The following is a 21,108-nucleotide window of genomic DNA, read 5'->3' as shown; positions in this document are numbered from 1 at the left end:
GATTATGATGAAACATATTCTCCTGTCATGGATGCAATTACATTTCGATATTTGATCAGTCTTGCAGTTTCTAAGAAATTAGAAATGCGTCTCATGGATGTTGTAACAGCATACTTATATGGATCGCTAGATAGCGATATTTATATTAAGGTCCCTGAAGGATTTAAAATGCCTGAAGCATTAAATAGAAAACCCAAAGAAATGTATTCAATCAAATTGCAAAGATCTTTGTATGGGTTAAAACAATCAGGACGCATGTGGTATAATCGTTTAAGCGATTATTTGATAAATAAAGGCTATGTGAATAACCTTATTTGCCCATGTGTTTTTATCAAGAAATCAACATCCGGATTTGTGATTATAGCTGTTTATGTTGACGATTTAAATATTATTGGAACAGATAGTGAGATCAATGAAGCAAGTGTGTACTTAAAGGAAGAATTTGAAATGAAAGATCTTGGAAAAACCAAATATTGTCTTGGTTTACAAATTGAACATATGCACAATGGTGTATTAATGCATCAGTCAAATTATATAGAAAAGATCTTAAAACGTTTTGGTATGGATAAAGCAAATCCTTTAAGTACTCCTATGGTTAATCGATCACTAAATGTTGAAACTGATCCATTTCGTCCTTGTGGAGAAAATGAGAATATTCTTGGTCCTGAAGTACCATATCTCAGTGCAATTGGAGCACTTATGTATCTCGCTAATTGCACTCGTCCTGACATATCCTTTTCTGTCAATTTATTGGCAAGATTCAGTTCAGCTCCCACGAAGAGACATTGGAATGGAATCAAACATATATTACGTTATCTTCGTGGAAGCACTGATCTTGGTTTATTTTATCCTAACGATTCAAATCTAGAATTGATTGGTTATGTAGATGCAGGTTATTTGTCTGATCCTCATAAGGTTAAGCCTCAAACTGGATATGTATTTACAAGTGGAGGTACTGCAATTTCTTGGCGGTCACAGAAACAAACAATTGTAGCCACTTCCTCAAATCATGTTGAACTTATTGCATTACATGAAGCAAGTAGGGAATGTGTGTGGCTTAGATCAATAACACAACACATTCAAGAATCTTGTGGTTTTCCAGTCCATAAGAGTCCAACTGTTCTATACGAAGATAATGCTGCATGTATAGCACAAATCAAGGAAGGATACGTCAAGAGTGACAGAACCAAACATATACCTCCAAAATTCTTTTCATACACTCAAGAACTCATAAAGAATCAAGAAATTGACATCCAGTATGTTCAATCAAATAACAATTCATCTGATCTCTTCACGAAGGCACTTCCTACAGCAATATTTAGAAAACATGTTCATAATATTGGAATGCGCCATCTGCGAAATACATGAAGGATAATCTATGTTGCAATGAGGGGGAGAAATCACGCACTGCACTCTTTTTCCCTAACTAAAGTTTTTATCCCATTGGGTTTTTCTTTAGTGAGGTTTTTAATGAGGCAGTACGACATAGCGTAATTTAGAATAAACATTTTGTCATCCAAGGGGGAGTGTTATGAATAGTGTGTGAATATTATGGATGACAAATTCAAAGTTACCTATCTAATTAGGTGAAAATATTTCAACCCTCCATATTTGACATGCATGTAAATGCATTAATTACATGGTGGGTGAAATTGCCTATAAATAGGTTCCATTCCATGTAAAATTTACAATTGAAAATACTCATCAAAGAAATAAAATTCCTCCCAAATATATGCTCTCTTGTTGCATTAGTGTGATCACTAATTATTAATTAGTTTAGTCTATAAACATTATTTATATTATCATTAAATTTATAACAGTCCTCATATTTTGGCATGACTATATGTAATAGGTTAACTGACGAGGATAATGTGAATGCCAAAATCTACTTTTTATGCATTTGAAAAAAGGTTTAATTACTTAAAAATCACCCAACTTTTTTTTCGTTTATACCCTGACCTAGGAAAAAGTTCATTTATACCCTGACGTATGCGTTTATGTTTCACCTCTATTCCGATGCACTAAATCAACCTCTTTTCATTTAAAAAAAAGTTTAAAATAGTCCTTCATTTAGAAAAAAAAATTCATTTCTAATTAATCTCTAATTAGCTTAGGTTAAAAATGAAGAACTATTTTAAATTTTTTTTTTTAATAAAAAGAGGTTAATTTAGTGTTTCGGGGTAGAGGTGAAACATAAATACATACGTCATAGTATAAATGAATTTTTTTCTAAATCAGGGTATAAACGAAAAAAAAGTTTAAAGTGAGTGGTTTTTAAGTAATTAAACCTTGAAAAAATCTCTAAACCCTCTAATTTTCTTCTCCTGAACTATCATCATTAGTATTAAGGACTGAAATAATTAAGAGCACCATTTGGTGCTTTAGAGAGAGAAACTAATCTAGAGAGGAAAAATGTAGTTTTCTTTGATTTTAAGAGCAGAAAGTACTGATGTTTGGCGAATAATTAATTCTGATCATTATTGAATTTTTTAGCTTTTTTATTTTAGTTACTAAACATTTTTTTTTATTTTAATATTTTACGGCCAAAAATATTTAGGTGGTAGTCGGAAGTTGACATGTGGTAATCAGATTTACTAGTTAAGAGCAAAAAGTACTGATGTTTGGCGAATATTAAACTCCGTGGATCACTCAAGTCTCAAAATGTTACAGAAAGGTCACTAAACAAAAATTTCTTACAAAAGTGTCACTGAACAGACCCATTAGTTACAACAGGAAGTCACTCCAACGAATCTGACTCTTCTTAATGACATGTTCTGCCAGATATGTCCTGAGTGGCAAATTCTTCCCACATCATCCAAATAACTTATGCCACATCAATTAATGAGTTCCAGCTGTTGGGGTTAATAGATATTAACGTTAAAAAGAATACAACGGTAAATTTCTTTTCTTTTTCCATTTAATCCAATTCTTCTTCTTTTTACTTCTTATCTTCTGAAGAAAAAAAATCCCCAAAATTAAAGAACCCTAGAATACAACGGTAAATTCCTTTTCTTTTTCCATTTAATCCAATTCTTCTTCTTCTTACTTCTTATCTTCTGAAGAAAAAAAATCCCCAAAATTAAAGAACCCTAATTTCTGTCTATCTTCTCTAATTTCTTCGATTTACTCCATTCAATCTGTTTGCTTAACTCCCATGATCCATAATTTATTCGATTAACCTTTAACCCTAACTTGTTAGGTTTGCCGTGGAACCCTAATGGAGCATCCAAGTTTTATTCCCCTCTGCCATTGCAATCAGCCTGCTGTGCCGAAGACAACTTGGACTCAAGCGAACTCAGGAAGGCAGTTCTTTGGGTGCCAGCATTGGCATCAGGTAAATTTATTTATCAAACTCAATTGTCAGATTAATGTGATGGTGGTTTTCCACTAAAACCTCTCATTTTCTTATACACAGGCTGGATGAGGTGGATGTGATTACTTCGTCGGCGGTCCGGTCATGAATATCCTTCACCTGTTATCTCTTCATCTTCGTAGATTCCAAAACTTTCTCTATAACATCATGACAATCCATGTATTATGACATTTTCTCATCCAACAAAATCCATCGTTTAAATTTCCACCTCCTAGGTGGGAAAGTTGAATTTTTTTTTTTGAACCAAACAAAAGTTATTACTGAATCCAAAAATCTTAAACAAAACCTTGAAAACAAAATGATAACATGCTTATAGTCTTCAAAACCTAAACAGTAATAACATTTAATGAAATCCTTGCGCTATATTCTCAATCTTTAACTCAAACAGCCTTGAAGAATCAAGCATCGTGCCTCTCCACATCTTCGATGGGGAAGTTGAAATTATTTAAAAAAAATAATAGATTGTATTACAATTTAAATATTCTAAATATAAATCCATGGACTTTATGTTCAATTCAAATAGAGAAATTCATAAATCCATTGATTTTGCATTCAATGGATTTAAAATCCATCGATTTTGTATTCAATGGATTTAAAATCCATCGATTTAGTAAAATCCATGGATTTTAAAAATACTCAATCCAAACGGTGTCTTAGGATTTTCCCTTAAAACTATAGTAACTATGTAGCATTCAAAATTTATAAATTCTAAAAACCATCGATACATACAAACATGACTTCTTACTATATTTAAATTTGGGAGAACATATATTTTGAATATTTTTTTATTGTAAACAATTGGAAAACAAAACAAAACTATACACACTAATGATTAAGACAAAAAATAGATATACAGAAGTGACATTATGTCTATTTTTCCTCTCTTTTATGAGATTTTCTACAGTTTGAAGTTCTGCCTACAATTCTCTACATATAAATATAAAAGAAAAAAAAGTGTAATCTATCTTCTCTGGAAATTCAGAAACTTAATGCCATAAGCGAAGACAAAGAAGAAGAGTAAAACCCAGCCAACATGAGCAACCACAACAGGTATAAGGAAATCATGATCAAAACCCCAACCTTTCTTCAGGAATTCATTTACAGGAACTGATGCTGTTTCAGGAATTTTGACGAGAGTTGTCTTGTCACCAAATTGGGATGCCAATATTCCGTAAATTGTCCAGGCCACCGGAGAACCCCAGTAGTACCATCTCCACCATACTGGAATTAGCTGCAGTAGTTAAGAAAGTATTGTCAGGATTAATGGACAGCAGTAGCTGAATCATACCGTGATTCTACTTGAACGACTCTGTTAGCGTACTTTTACTTATTTCTAAGTTACAATGAATTTTCTCGAATTCTGCAGCTTCAAAACTTATATTTATTATAGCTAATTCTTATACAAGAAAATATCATTTTGCTAGTTCCGGATTTTTCATTCACGAGTTTTCGTATCTGTGCTACATAAACTTCTCTGAAGATTCAATTCAATCAAATTTTCTACATTTTAGAAATGCTATGTTGCATGAAAACTTGTCGAATCCTACCGTTTGCTGTTCTCTTTTCATTTTCGAAAAGAACTTCTGAAACTATGAATTCTCATTTCACAATTACTGTTTCCAATGCAACATTGCAAAAAAAAAAAAAAAAAAAATTCTCCATCAGAAAATGATATTAATGTTAAGAAATTATTATACTTACAGGTCTGGGGACGAGGAAACCGGAGAACAAGTTCCAGAAACTCAAGAAGAAGGCCATACAAATTGCAGCAATTTGATGACCAGGAGTAAGAGCCACAACCATCATTCCATACATTGAGAAGTAGGTGAAGCACATGAAGATGAAGTAGTAGAAATAGCAGAATTTTGTCACATCCCACTCATACCCAATCATTGAGTATAATATAAGAGTGTAAATCATAGTTTGGATTGCAACGTATACCGTCTCTATAGCCACCTGCAACAGATAAAACAGAAACAACAGTATGAATCATTAGAAAACATACCAGATTTTTTAAGTTGCGTAAATAAACATGGCTATCAGTACTGTAGGGGTGTGCCCTAGGTTCCAAACCTAATGAAAATGATTTTTTTTTTTTTCAAAATCGAACCGAACTGTATTTTCAAGTACAAAATTCCAAACCGAACAGAATTTTTTTTATGTCCAAAACCGAACCAATCCAAAGAGCTGATTTCTTTTAATAGTGTCAAACCGAACAAAACCAAAATTTTCGATCCGGCTCGTCTTTTGCACACCCCTAGTTATAACGATCAGCAGTATGGATTCAGTTTAAGCCGAGCCGAAATTTCGAGTTTTTCTCAAAATCAAACCGAATCAAATTTACAAATAATACAAAAATTAAAACCAAACCAAGCCGAACTAGTCAATTAGGCTGATTTTTGGTTCTATTCGGTTCGTACTAAATGTTAACTGAAAGTTTTTTTACTAAATCAACTCGGTTTAATTAAATTTTTACAAACCCTTAATCAGGATTTAGGATTAGTTACAGCTTACAAGTTTCTTACCTGAGCAAATGCATAAGGCAATTCTGAATACATCCCTGCTGCTCTTTCGCGGTAGAAAACGGTTCTCTCCACTGCTACAACAGATTGCACAGCAGAAGCATTGCTTCCTCCAAGGAAAAGAATAGCAGCATAAGTAGCTCCTAGTAGATTGGTCAGTTCTTGTTGTGTTCCTCTGTTAACAGAAATTAAACAAAAATATTCATTCACGTTTACACTTTTTACAATAGCAATAATCTTAAAAATGGAACTAGACAAGAAAAGTAAAACATGGCATACTTACATTTGATCTCCTTTTCCCCAGAAGATAGCACCAAACATTGCTCCGATTACAATGGTCATAAAGAATCGGATGGCATTGTATCGGGAGTTTCGCCAATACGACCAGTTTTGTTTCCAGAAACAAGCCTTGCACTGAGTAATAAAGCTTTGGGAATACTGAGTAGGGAAGTAGAGATCCGTAGAACCTGGCTGCGGAGTACTAATATCTTTTATTAGCTCCTGATTTCTCCTGAAAAGAAGAATCAATATTATGTAAAGTGTTATGTTTATATGCTATATAGCACGAAAACGAAAATGCTGAAACGAAAAAGAGTGAAACTATATTTATTATAAGAACAAGTTATAAATATAGATTTTTCGAGTTTCAAAAGGTTTCTGGAAACAGAAACAAAACTTCAAAATGTAGGACTTGAAAAGTTTTATGCAATTTGTTTTATACGGCAAAATGGTTTTATTTAGAGTTAGAAAATGATCACATATTTGTACACTAGTTACCTATACAGATCGGAATTGGCATAGATTTCTGCAAAATCAACATCAAGTTGAGCTTCAACAGTAGTTGTAGTTACTTCTAACATCCAAGTAGCAGGATTATAACCTTCTTTGATCCTGGTAACACCTGGAACAGACTGAAACACAGAATTTTCATGTGAATCAGCTCATATTTTGGAAATATAATCCTTCAGTAAAATTTAGAATGCACAACCACCCACCTCAAAATATTTAACGAGCTTATGCGAATGGCGGCCAAGAGGTCCTCCATATATAACTTGTCCTCCTCTTTTCATCAACAAGAGCTGCAGTAAAGATAGAATCAGGTTAGAGGGATGCGCAATTGGTTTTCAGTTCGGTTGGAAGTCAAATTTTTAAAAACAGATTGGTTTTTGAAGGAAATGGGAACCAAACCGAATTAGAGGGGTAAATCCTCAACTTGATTTTGATTCAGAAGTAAATTTTCAAACGAATTTTTGAAGAAAATAGAAGCTTAACCGAATTAGAGGGTAAAGTTTGATGCAGATCGGTTTTACTGAAATATTAGAGCAGTTTTTCTTTTCTGTAAAGTTTAAAGAAAAAAAAAACTTGAAAAAATATTAGGAATTAACTTGAGACTAGATAATAGTATCTCACATATTTTAACAACATAATATATGACAATCGAATATTATTTTTCGGAAAATTATATAACAAATAGATAGTTTGATTATGTTTTTTCTGTTTTTCAATTAAAAACTGAAAGGAACCAAAATGTTTAAAACATTTATAATAAATGAACCATTTTCAGTCATGAACATTTTGTTTTTTTGGCCGGTTCATTCGGTGCACACCCGTAGGTGATATTTGATTAACATAGATAAAGATTATTACCGGTTGACAAATATTAATTCATAACAAACCTCATCAAAAGCTTCAAAGATATCAATGCTGGGTTGGTGAATAGTACAAACAACAGTTCTTCCTGTATCAACTGTATTCCGAACTGTACGCATAACGATTGCAGCTGCTCTAGCATCTAGACCTGATGTGGGTTCATCCATGAATATAATTGATGGATTAGCAACCAACTCTACCGCTATAGTCAGCCTTTTTCTCTGTTCCGTCGAAAGACCATCGACTCCTGGAAGACCAACTATAGCATTTCTTAAGGGTTTAAGTTCAACCAACTCCATTACTTCCTCCACAAACATCTGCATAAAAGAAGAAATAGTTACACGATACACATTTATGAAAAATTTAAAGATTAGTTAATTATAGTTAATCTATTGTAATAAATCTAAAATACATTTTTAATGTTTTAAAGTTAATCATTATGGATCAATGATTTACAAAAACCAAAACCCCAAAATTAAAATATTTGCACTTATCTACAACTCATTTAGAATTTTGTTTTTTGGGACATAATAAACGCTACACAAACTATATGGCCTAGCCTAATAGCATTTCATATTGCGTAAGTTTCAATTTTTTTTAAAAAAATCAATAAGTAAATTTAATGCGCATGTTATAAGATTTATAAGGGTATTTTAGTAATTTTATCTTAAACCAACATTAGAAGTATCAATATTTTCTATCTTTTTGAAAAACCAAAAGTAGCTATATTCTATATCTCTAAGGACAGAGGTAGTAATTATTTTGATATAAACATGATGAATTTTATAAAACTTAATAAAGAGAACACAACTATATTCATTTGAACCAAACACGAATGTACTCATTTGTTCATGGAACTCATTTAAACCACATACACCATTAGTTGCTTCTTAGATTCACAGAAGTTATTTAGTTTTGAAAGCAACATACCTTTCGACTTTCTGTATTTACATCAACAGCAAGACGAAGCCAGGCAGAGTATAAGAGAGATTCGTAAACTGTAACATATGGCGAATGGATGTCATTCTGTTCACAATAACCACTGACTCTTGCAAATGTTGCTTGGTTCTTTGCGTAGCCAGAAATGCTAATGCTTCCTTCAGTGTATCCGCCTGTTTTCCTACCTGCTAACACATCCATCAGTGTTGTCTTTCCAGCACCACTCACACCAACTAATGCTGTTAGAACTCCAGGCCTAAAAGCGCCACTAACATCTCGTAGGAGTTGCAGTCTGGTTTCTTCGACGCCTTCACTCTTCATTTCCTGAAAATTTCGGAAAAGTAATCAATGAGATAAATGAAGGGCATAGTAGAAATTATTGGCATATGTTGCGCGGAAAAGGAAATACTAAAACGAAAAATGACAAAACGATAATTTTATTAAGAACAAGCTAAAGTTTCGGAGGTTTCAGATGTATTTCCAAAATGGAAACGAAATGTCGAAATATAGGATTTGACAAGTTTCGGTGCAATATTTGGATATATTACGTGAAAGTTTTTAAAGAAAACAACTTACAGCAGGCATGTCAACATAATAATTCACATTGTTGAAAGCAAGTGCAAGTGGTTGGAAGGGCAAAACCATTCCCCTTCCAGATTGATCCCCACTTCCGCCATTCCCTCGAGCATTTCTAACTTCCATATTGATTCCTGCAATGCAAAGAGTTGACAATCAAAAATATGTACAAAATTCTGAAAATTCAATACAAGTTTTATACTTGTTCAGGACATAACTAAGCTGACATCTCGAGAAGCAGAAATTAGAGTGTGCACCAAAAATGAACCAGCTGGTTCGATTGATATTTTATGCTGGGCTCCATTTTTCTAGTTTGGTTTGCAACAATTATGATTTCAAAGTATGTTACTTCCAAAAACTGAACCAAATCAAAAGCCAAAACTGTTTACAATTTCAAACGGAACCAAACAAAATGTACAGATTCAGTTTGGTCCGCTTTTAGCACACTACATTCCTTTAGAACCGAACCAAACCAAAGTAACATTTTGTTTTCCAAAACCAAACCGAATTTTCGAGAGATTAAAAAAATTCAAACCAAACCAAATTAGTCGGTTGGTTGATTTTTTGGTTTGATTCGGTTATTTTAGTTCGGTTTGCCCTAAAACTTAGCTGAATTTGTAATGTCCAGCAGAAAAATTGAAATATTTTATAATATAAAACAAAACCAAACTAGATTTATGGGATTGATTCATCTTTTCAATTGGGTTCAATCTTTGCACATCCCTAACCCTAGGGGAAAGATGAAAGCACAAACCTTCGGAATTAGAGGCCGCCTGGCGCCCACGATCGGAATCATCATCGGCAATTATTGATTTATTATCGCCAAAAGCTGATCATTGGGATAACAGAATGAAGAAGGAATTAGTATAGGAATTCCATAAAATGCAATCACCGAATTGAAAGCAAAAACTTACGATTTAAATATGTCAAGGCCAAGATGAAGAGAAGATTGAAAAGAATAGAGAATCCGAACAGAGCTGCGATACAAATCCAATATGCTTTCTCAGTGGTGAATAATCCTCTTTCTTTCAGCAGTGATATTCCCACTGTGGGCTCATCAGGATTTCCGGTTGGCTGTCACAGCAAATAAAAATGTATCAGAAATTGTAACATCAACCTTCCGTTCCGTGTTATAATATGATAGATTTAATTTACGAATTATAGACCGAGTCTATTTAAGAATTTCTATAGAATTTGAAGCAAATGTAATGAACTTACAGTACTCCATCTATCATCAAGAAACTCATTGATTGCAATTGCATTTTGGCCATACATCATAGGAGAAGCATAGTAGCCCCATATCATCCATGTTGAAATGTCATCTGCATTAGTTTAATTATTTTTAAAGTTAAATTAAAACTGTTCTTAGCTTTGAAATTAGTCTAATATTTTTTTTATTTTTTTGAGAGAAATTAGTCTAATATTATTAAAAACTATTATATCCATTTAAAACAATCATATTGAAAACATGTCTGGTTTGACGTGTGTTTATTTAATCGGTCAAACTACAAAAAATAAATGTCATAATTTAATTAAATGGAAGTTTGAATATAATCGCCTTAGTTCGTAAAATTGACTAACAAAACTATTGAAATTATTATTAGAAATATATTCATCAAAATTATAAATATAAAAAAAATTATTTTGCGGAAAAAAATAAAAGTTTCTTACTTCTTGAAACAATGTAGCCACCAAGTACAAAAACGATGAGCAAGGTAAAGGAACCAAGTGTACTAGCAACTACTTCTGTTCTTCCAATTCCTGCTATCATTCGGAATAGAGATAGAGCCATTTGATGCACACCAACTAAAGCTAGCAATTGTTTAAAGAACCTGAAAAATAAATTAAGATTCGTCAATTTCTTGATTACGCTTTTATTTTTGTCTACAATACATAGCGGATATCTCAAACTATACATTGCTGATACATTTTCTCTACGGAGCATATGAAGCAAAACAAATAGGTATAAAGTGAAAACATGACATGTACAAAAACAAAAAAAAAGAATTAAAATAACATATTTTTGAAAATTTTGGCCGATTTTAGGCCATTTTTATAATTTTTCCTAAAAGTTTGGTACTATGCGGACTAATAACCGAAATAATTTCATAATATATATTAAACCATCAACTAACTTACCTACTAGCAGCAGGTGCAAATCCAATGGAATAGTAAGTAAGAATAATCCAAATTGCAGATTCCATCACAGAAAGTGGAATTCTAGTCAGCCAAATTGGCAATCCAAAGGCCCAAGCAGGATAAAACAAGAAATCCCTCTGCTTGAAGAACACAGGCAGCCTAAAAACTGTCATTGCAAGCTCTGCCATTCCATTAAACATCACATTTATCAAACTAAAAAACAATGCTCCCCAAAATTTCCCCGCATTTCTTCGTTCACCCGCTTTCATCTCGGTTCTCAAGAACATCGTCAACGCAATCGTAGCCATTAGCGTAATCTGAACGGTTTTGAATATAAATATAAACCCGCTCCGTTTCATCAGAAGCCATTCCCTGGCGAAACACGCCTTGAAAAGTTCCATATTTGATATACCGTACTTTTCTTTAACCAATGCAGCTGGATGTGTTGTCGATTTATCAAACGGGATACGAAGATCAGTCGAGAGATGCTGACCAATGTGATACGTATTGAAGGCTTGTACGAGTTCTGATACTGATATGTATCGGTAAATTTGATTCTTTCTGTACCAATATTGTTGTTGGTCTTTCTTGGAAGTCACTTCTTGTAAGAAATCAGCAATGCCTTTCCTTTCAGGACATCGGAATCCGACGTATTCGAAGAAATCGAGGATTTTGTCTCGCGGACCTTGGTATGCAATTTGGCCTTCCGACAGTAGTATTACATCATCAAAGAGATCAAATGTTTCCGGTGCTGGCTGTAATAGAGAAATGACCATAGTAACATCCATAATATGAACCATTTGTCTCATGAATTTGATGATTTGAAAAGTTGTGGAACTATCTAATCCTGTTGAGATTTCATCCATGAAAAATGCTTTTGCCGGTCCAACCAGCATTTCTCCTGCATTCATTCAAGATAATTATTCCATCAGAATTCGAAAATAAATGATTGTTCATTATTGTTTTTCACTGCAATTTGTGACGGAATATCCATCACAAATTTAAAAGAACATTTAAAAAATTTATGACAGAATTGTGACAGAAAGCGTCGGCATAAAATTTTGTGACATACTGTCACAAATCAATCACAAAAGTTTGTGATGGAAATTCTGTCACAAATTGACAATGTTTTTACAGTATTTCCGTATTTAAAGCTAAGTTGAGTGATCGGGCTTGATATAAACATATACCGGTCGTCACACGCTTCTTTTGTCCCCCGGATATACCCCTTCTCATGTCGTCTCCCACCATGATATCTGCACATATATCCAATCCAAGTATCTGTTCGAAAGAACAAAGATCAGGCTCGATGACCGAGAATTTTTTTACAGAAACATACACTACTATATGAGTAATATAGCAATGGCCTCACTAGTATATTAGCAGTTTTAAAACGGTTGCAATAGTATAATAAAATAACAGGAAAATTTGCAGTGGTCGGCTGTTATAAAAAAATTATTGTGTAAATTAATAAAATAGTTACACTAGCAATCAAATATCTTTTTTGATAATCGAAGAGGAGAGCGCTTGAGGGAGGAATTAAACCCACGACTTTGATAGTTTACTATCCAGCACTTATACCATTTGAGATATAGCTCGTTGGTAGCAAACAAACATCTATTGCAGAAAAATGTAGCAATTTAAAATCATTACAATAGATCTTAGAAAACAGTATTAAATGACTTAAATGTTTTTTTTTTTGTAAATTTTTCATCATATAATACAGTGTCATTTTAGACGTTTTTTCTGCAAAAAATGGTGTCGTTTGGACTGTTTTGAATGACTTAAACGACATAGGATAAAGCATTTGGGCAAAATTAAAAAGTTGGGTTTTTTATGCCAAAAAATGAAAGATTAGGATGTGGGATGCCATGCTTTGTATAATATGCTTGAATCGGAAGAAGAAAAAAAAACATGAAATGTGAGGATTATTTTATGACAATAAGCCAAACAAGAGGGTGTGCACCATGACCGAACCAAATAAACTATAACGGAATTTTTCAAATTTTTGTATAACCATAATCAAATTATAGCCGAACAGATATTATTATTTGGTTTGATTGATTATTTGAGTTAACTGAATAACCAAATTTTACTAATATTAATTATTAAAAAAGTAAATTAAAAGATAATTGTGATATTTATTTTAATTATATATAAATAGAGAGCACGTTAATATTTGAGTTCTGTGTAAAAAAATATATTAATTAGAAAACAACATTATGTGTGTGTATTCATAAAAAAAAAACATTTTGTGTGTGTGCGTGTGTATATATATATATATTATATAATTTGGTTAATTTAGAAATTTTATACCGAAAACCAAACTGAATTTTTAAAATTGTTAAACATAATATAGCCGAATTGACCGAAAATCAAATTAAATCAGAATTTCAATTTAGTTCAGCCGGTTAATTCTGTTATACTCAAATTGCGCAATACCCCTGGATATAAGTGAAGTAAATGAGGCAAACCTTAAGAACATAATCTGTAATCAAACTAGTCTCTTGGCCAGAAACAGAAGTAGCCTTCATGAATGCATCAACCTCAGGATCTGGTTTGATTCCTGCTTCTATCTCTCGTCTCGAAAGCTCGGACAACATTTCGTACCTTGATCCGACTCCCAAGCAACGCCCCGAGAAATCTAATGTCTCACGGACTGTCATTTCACCATAGTGAAGATCATGCTGACTGATATAAGCACAAGTTCTTTGAGGTACAAATTCTAAAAGATCATGCCCGCAATATGAGACTTTTCCAGTTACCTGTTGATCACTCAATAGTCAATACATGGTACTAAAATCTCAATAATTACGAGTATAGGGTGTCAAAATGGATTGACAGATCATGTCGATCCACTCTGTTGATACGATTACGATCAATATGGATAAGATCTGTTATAAAACGTGTCAACACTAACATAGGTCATATCAACATGATATATTTCACCCATTTATTTAAATGGACGGAATATAGCATGGCAAAATTGATAATGTGTTGGATTGAGTTGAAATGACACGCCACGGTTTAAGTCATTTCATAAACGGGTTGACCCGTTTATGACACGAACTTGTTAGCAGTGGCGGAGCCACGTTGTGCATAAGAGGGGCAATTGCCCCTCTTAATATTTTTCTTTTCAAAAATTCCTAACTATTACATGAAGTCCAATTGTTAATTTAAAACAAAATAAAAGGCCCAATTCATTACTCTAGATACGTAAAGAGATAAATTTGTGTCCCATCCACCAATTTACAAAGTAGAAGAAAACAAATACAACCCTAATTTTTATTAGGATTAATGTTACCATATAGTACAATTTTTCATATTGTTTTCGATTTAAGTACAAATTAAAAAGTGTCTTATTTATTAGTACAATATTTTTAAATTTTTTATTTTTTAACCCGCTATGTATTTTATATTTTAATTTTTATTAAAATGACGTCGTTTTTAGTCGTACGGACGACCAAAAGAGCGTGGTTTTACACATTTATGCTATATATACCATATAATGGAAGGTTGTGCAATTAATTGAAACGTTTTATACAGGGGCGGAACCAGCCTTATGGTGAGGTAGCGACCGCCCCTGCAATTTTTTTTAACAAAAACACCATTGAACTTCTTCTTTTTTTCTTCGAAAAAATATAATAATTTTTATACATTTCGCCCCCTCAAAATAAATTTGTATGATTTCATCCTCCCATTTAGTGAAAGCTAGTTCCACCCCTGGTTTTATAGTTCGTGTTTAAATCGAAAAAATATTAAAGATTGAACTATATGATGACATTAACTCTTTTATTATAAACAGTTTTTTTGTAACGTTTCTATGTCTACTAAGTTTTAATTTTATAAGAATATTAAATATTTTTTGCCCCTCTTAATCTTTTTTTCTAGCTACGCCACTGCTTGTTAGGTTAGTGGAAACTACACAACACGTTTTAAGCCGTCGTATAAACAGGCTAATATGTTTATGACACGAACACGGTAGATCAGGTTGAAACGAAACAACATTTAACTTCTTTATGAAACGAACACATTCCAAACCGTCTTATAAATGGATCAATCCGTTTATGACACGGGCACATTTGATCGGATTGAAACAACACGACACGTTTTAATCCGTCTTATAAACGGATCAATCCATTTATTGCACGAACACGTTGCATGGATTGAAACGACCCGGTACTTTTTAAGCCGTCTTATAAACTTCAACCGTAACCCGTTATCTTTCCGTGTTAAGAAAATTATGACCCATTTTGACACTCCTTAATGAGTAGGCAAAGAAGATAAACAAACCCTTAAATCTTTATCAAGTTTTCCTGCAAGTGCTTTTAGCAGTGTTGTTTTTCCTGAAGCAGGAGGCCCCAAAAGCAGAGTCATTCTGAAAATGGATACCAATAAGTGAATCATGTTGGGGAAAATCTTGAGAAATTTTAGGGCTTTTATTAGTATAATACCTTGATGGCCTTACAATTCCATTCACATCTTGTAGTATGTTCACTGTCCTTTGCTTTGATGGAGAAAGCCCAATCATCCCAAATGCAGCCTATTCAAATCCAGAAATGTCAAATTGTTAGCTATAATTAGCTCTTACACATATCTTTTAACTGGTTAAATGACCCTAAATGGTGCTTGAATTAGAGAATTTATATCTGTAAAGATAACGCGTATGTTGCACGGAAATAAAAACGGATGAAATGAAAAATCTTGAAACGGAACACGGAAAGATTATATGTTTTTATAGAAAATGTTACAAGAATAATGTTTCGGAGCTTTAAAAGTGTTTGGAACATGAAAACCAAATGTTGAAACAGTAAACAGAAATTGTATTTTAAACAATAAATTGTTATAAAAATAAACTTGGGAGAAAATCATACCTCAATAGCATTTAAGGTTGAATTAAACAGAGTTGGAAGTGCTCTAGTCCCAACATATGCATCTCCCTCAACTGAAAAATTCTGAATTCTGATTTCAAGTGCTGGAATTTCAATTCCTACCCTGTTCCATTACAAATCAGTTGTCAATCAAATATCTGAATTCCAATTTTTTTTCTTGTCATTAAGCTGACGAAACACAAATTTATATAGGTAGCAGTAGGGGTATAAACGAGCCAAGCCGAACAGAGCCCAAGTTATATGCCAAACTCGAGCTCAAGTTTGAATGAACTTAAAACGACATCCAAACTACTCGACTCGAGTAAGCTTGAATTCAAAGAAGAATAAAAAAAGTTATTAAGAAAATCATCATATATAACATGATATATTTAAAAATCTTTTTTTATCAGAAATATGTGAAATTCAGCTGATTAAAACACTACACCCTTAAATTCAAAAGTTAAAAAAATTCAATTTAGTAAGAAAATAAAACATTATTATGCGTGTAAAAGACTCATTTATTCTCACGAGACTCGTGAATCTTGATATTCGGGCTCGGCTCAAGAATAAGCTCGAACTCGTTACAAATTTTTCGAGTCTATCTCGAGTTTTTTTAAGTTTATCTCAAGTAACTCGCTCGGGAGTTACACCCCACTCAGCAATTTAGTAGAAATCAAGATTTGAGAAGAATTTGTGAGAAATCAAACAGACCAAATTGAAGAACTAACCTGTCAGTTCTATTCCTGAGCCTGGTCAAGAATTGTTCATTATCATCCTCAACAACTTTAAGAATACTATCCATTAAAAGCTTCTTATCTTGAGCTCCAAGTTTTGTCATGTCAACTTCATTACTCATCATTCTACCATTACTCATCACTTGTGTGAGCACACCTTTTCTCATTCTATCATAAGTTGGCAGTCTTTCTATGGCTGCCCACTTTAGCTCTTCTTCATCATCAAAAGCCTCCAACCGCCGCGAACTTCTCTGAAACACGTCGGGCTCCATCCATAATTCTCGTACGCTTGCCGACCTAAGCCGGCTCATTCGGCCGCTGCTCATTCTGCTACTGCTCATTTGCCTTGCCAAGTCGGCTCCGGCAAAAGCAGCTGCCATTTTTCAAGAATTTCAAGAAACTAGAGAAAGATTTGCAAGATGTATAGTTTCTTGATTATTTATGTAATATTCCTCTTTCAAGAAAGTATAAAAATATCAAGAATCAGGCAATACCAAGAATCAGTTTCTTGATTGTTTAGGTAATATTCATCTTTGGAGGATTTAAAGAAACTATATTTTGTTACCAATTTATATAAAAGATATCAAGAATTGAGTTTCTTGATTATATGTAATATTATTCAGTAATCATTTCAAGATTCATGACAAGAATTTACTTTTTCTTGAAATGAATGGTAAATGTTTCAAGATTTGTAAAGAAATGAAAGAATGGATCGTTGATAATTTGCAAGCAAGATGAAAGAATATTGAGTGTAGAGAGAATCTGAAATTGTGTGCAAAAGTTGAAATTAAGTGTGTCTCTATTTTTTGTTTTGGAGACAGTTATCTTGCTGGTACAAGGACATGAGGAGACTTTATATATATATGTATAATATTTGAACAATAGAACGAAGACTTTGCTTTTAGGTAATTACACAACTCAACCACCGTTTGCAATTTTATTTTTTCTAGAGTGGAAAAAATCCAAAAAAATTGTTAGTTCTCATTCCAACATCTCATTAATCAATTAATTAGTATTAAGCGTGTCGGTCATAATTTACTCAACATAATTTATTAGAGTTGAAGTATTAATTTAATTTCATAATCTTAAATTAGCAGTGGCCGAAGGAGGATATTTTTCATTTCAAGCTAAATGACATGTTAACTATGTTTAGTCCACCTCTAACATCTTAATAGCCCGTAACGGTTCAATAATTAGAGCTCCTACAAACCTCCCTCCCAAATTGGTAAACAGATTAGAATAACGACAGAGCTGAGTTGGGTCCAGAATTTTTTGAAATTATTTTTAGAAAAACTAAAAACTAAATAGATTAATGTCTCCTACCTTAAATCTTTTATAATTATATTTTCTACTGTAAATTTTTGAGGTATTATACCTAAATTATTTTTAACCAAATTGTACCATACCTGAAATTATGGTAGTTTTGCCACTAATTAAGAACAAATACAATTATTAAAAAAAAATTATAATTAAAAAATTTATCCTCTACAAAACCCCCCACTTTTGAACTCCAATTTATTTGCACCCTCATCTAACAAATTCTTTAATTATGTTCAAATTTCTACCTTTGTCTTTCAATTGCACCCTCAAAATATTAAATTGACCTTTTTCTACTTTAAAAAAGTTCAAATCAATATTTTATATTTAAACGCATATTTTAAATAGTTTTTAATGTTAAAATTTCAACAATTTAACCATCTTCCCTAAAAAATATTTCGAAAATTAATAAATTTTAAATCAAACTACACAATCGAAAACTGCCACCCATCGCCACCACTTTTTTCCGGCCACTGACACCCATCCATATTGGAAAGTAATCCGTTTAAAAATTAAATAAATATTTAAAATAACTTTTTTTACATCTTAAATAATTAAATAAATAATTATTTCTTTTTTTAAAATATTTTTTTTGATCGGAAAAGACAACCATCTTCTCTGGTAGACAGACCCACCGTGGTGAGTCTGTTCAGTTTATTAACCTGAACCTTCATACAGTCAACCCTCTGATAATTAATATATATGGTGGACTAAAAATTTATTAATTATTAGAATTATTAATTTACTGAATACTTTATAAGATGTAATATTCAAATTGGTTCCCTAAAATTTTATTAATAATTAGAATTATTAATTTATTAAATATTAATTATTAGAGGGTCTACTGTACGTGGCTTCTGTAATTCTTTTACTTGCTCTATCTTTAATTATTTACTCTCCATTGTTATCTTCTTCAGCTTCCATTAATTCTCTAAGCAAAGGCTCATCCTTATGAGTAGACAACACAAATAATTTTTTAATAATTTTCCCACAAGCAACTTTCATAGCCGGATTCTTCCCGGTTCTATCTTTTTGAGATCAGACCCACCGTGGTGGGTCTGTCAGTCGGAGAAGACGAACGGTCGTATTCTCTTGTTAAATTTTTTTTACAAATATATTTTTTGAAAATTTAATTATTTAATATGTAAAAAAATTATTTTAAATATTTATTTAACTTTTGAGTTGATTATTTTCCAGCAATAGGTGGGTGACCATGACCAAAAAAAATGAGAGACGGTTTTCGGTTAAGTAATTATTTTATGATATTTTTTATTTATTTATATATTAATATGAAATTATTTTACTTTTGAAATTGTAGAGAATATGATTTTTTTTTTAAATTAACATTAGGTATTATTTAGAATATTGTTGAAATATAAAATATTGATTTGTACTTTTTTCAGTGAAAAGAGATCAATTTAATACTTCAAAAATGCAATTGAAAGATGAAAGGTGGAAATTTGGACAAAATTAAAAAATTTACAAGATGAGGGTGCAAACGAATTGGGGCTAAAAGGTGAAGAGTTTTTAATAAACCTAATTAAAATAAATTTATTTATAAAATAATACCACCTTATCATTATTTAATACTTTTATTTTTTTATATTTTATTTTTAATATATATTCTCTATAATTAATAAATATATATATATATATATATATATATATATGATAACTTCTTTTTAATATAATAATTTAGTGTCCATATTTTAGGATAAAAAATATCGATTTAACATGGAGAGCACATTTTTTATTAACAATTTATATTTTACCGGTTAAATTGGTATAAATTTTAATTAAATTGGTCAAAACTTGACAAATTCAATTTGATCGGGATTTTCGACTCTTCCTCATTTAAGCTGATCCAGTGACCGATTCTATTGAACCGATAAAATTAGTCGGTCCGGTTAGATTTTATATTAGCAAGCCTCACGAAAACGAAGTCCATTCAATATTATTAAGAACCCTCGTAATAAATTACGAACATTATATATGTAGGACGGCGAACTAAAATTAAAAGTAGTGTGTCTAGTAACTTAAGGTAAAACATTTCTTGAAAAATTATTAAGAATGACAACTAGTAGGTTATTTTGACACAGTACAAGGACATTATAATATTGAACAAATTGTATAATAATTTGTTGACCACAAAAATAGTGATTTCTATGTCTTAAGTTGACTCGGGCAATGTTGTTTTTAGTGGCTATTTTAGGAATATAATGTTGCATTTAATTTATTTTGGTATAATTTTATGCACAATAATTAATTTCTTTTTGTCTAGAAAATTATAAGAAAAAACTATAAATATATTTATGCATTACAATATAAATTTGTAAATTATTTGTTTGAGTATCGAAGCTACGTGTTAAGATCATATCAACTTATTAGTATTAAAATATAAATGAATTGGTCAAAAAGATATATATGTAGTTTATCTTCATTTAAAAAGTTGAGATTTTTATTGTAATGTGTCATTTTCATATTAATTTTAAATTAATAATCCTATTTGTCTAATCAGTGAAGTCTTTTGTTTGAATATGAAAAAGTCATAAATCAATTCCTTACACAAATTTCCTCAAAAAATTAAAAATTCCCTGCACATATTATTGCTGGTGTAATTTCATGTCAATGATTACTAACAAAAATACTATACTTATATTGATATGCAGTACTTTTTATTTTAATAATTATGTTCTTAAATTTTCTTTTATTTCAATTGACTTAGTATTTTTAATATTAAGAGCAATAAGGTGTCTTAAAATAAGGACCCTTTTATTGTAAATTGTTTTATGAAATAATAAGAAAATAACCATACACGAGTAAAGTAGTCTAAGAAAAATGGAGTCTAAAAGAAGTCAAATTTATGCTCTCTCCTAATGAAAAATAGAGAAATTATATAAATATAGCGTTATAAAGACATCTCCAACCGTAAGAGTCAAAATAGTATGAATTTTACACTAAAACTACACTACTACAATACTGGAGCT

General features: G+C 31.7%; 1 protein-coding gene across 1 annotated transcript; it reads right to left on the bottom strand.

Annotated features, from left to right (window-relative positions):
* Positions 1 to 4,171: 4,171 nt before the first annotated feature.
* LOC126655904 (pleiotropic drug resistance protein 2-like) lies at positions 4,172 to 17,628 on the bottom strand. The gene is made up of 20 exons (XM_050350272.2): positions 16,799 to 17,628; positions 16,074 to 16,194; positions 15,654 to 15,742; positions 15,493 to 15,577; positions 13,674 to 13,964; positions 12,390 to 12,480; positions 11,200 to 12,100; positions 10,732 to 10,892; positions 10,279 to 10,382; positions 9,975 to 10,134; positions 9,815 to 9,889; positions 9,061 to 9,194; positions 8,476 to 8,808; positions 7,572 to 7,862; positions 6,891 to 6,974; positions 6,673 to 6,806; positions 6,179 to 6,406; positions 5,899 to 6,070; positions 5,075 to 5,329; positions 4,172 to 4,604 (listed from the first exon to the last, which is right to left on the bottom strand). Exons 1-20 carry the CDS (start codon positions 17,182 to 17,184, stop codon positions 4,335 to 4,337), a joined length of 4,365 nt encoding a protein of 1,454 aa, XP_050206229.1. The 5' UTR covers positions 17,185 to 17,628; the 3' UTR covers positions 4,172 to 4,334.
* Positions 17,629 to 21,108: the final 3,480 nt, after the last annotated feature.

Source organism: Mercurialis annua, linkage group LG1-X, assembly GCF_937616625.2.
Source record: "Mercurialis annua linkage group LG1-X, ddMerAnnu1.2, whole genome shotgun sequence".
Lineage (NCBI taxonomy): Eukaryota > Viridiplantae > Streptophyta > Magnoliopsida > Malpighiales > Euphorbiaceae > Mercurialis > Mercurialis annua.
This window is presented reverse-complemented; position numbering and strand designations above follow the sequence as displayed.

What these genes read in the sequence shown, in the direction of transcription:
- LOC126655904 (XM_050350272.2), bottom strand. Translation starts at nt 17,184, where the DNA reads ATGGCAGCTGCTTTTGCCGGAGCCGACTTGGCAAGGCAAATGAGCAGT. An exon ending in CTCAGGAATAGAACTGACAG is followed by an intron (nt 16,195 to 16,798) that starts GTTAGTTCTTCA and finishes GTAATGGAACAG; the next exon opens with GGTAGGAATTGAAATTCCAG. An exon ending in GGAATTGTAAGGCCATCAAG is followed by an intron (nt 15,578 to 15,653) that starts GTATTATACTAA and finishes ATCCATTTTCAG; the next exon opens with AATGACTCTGCTTTTGGGGC.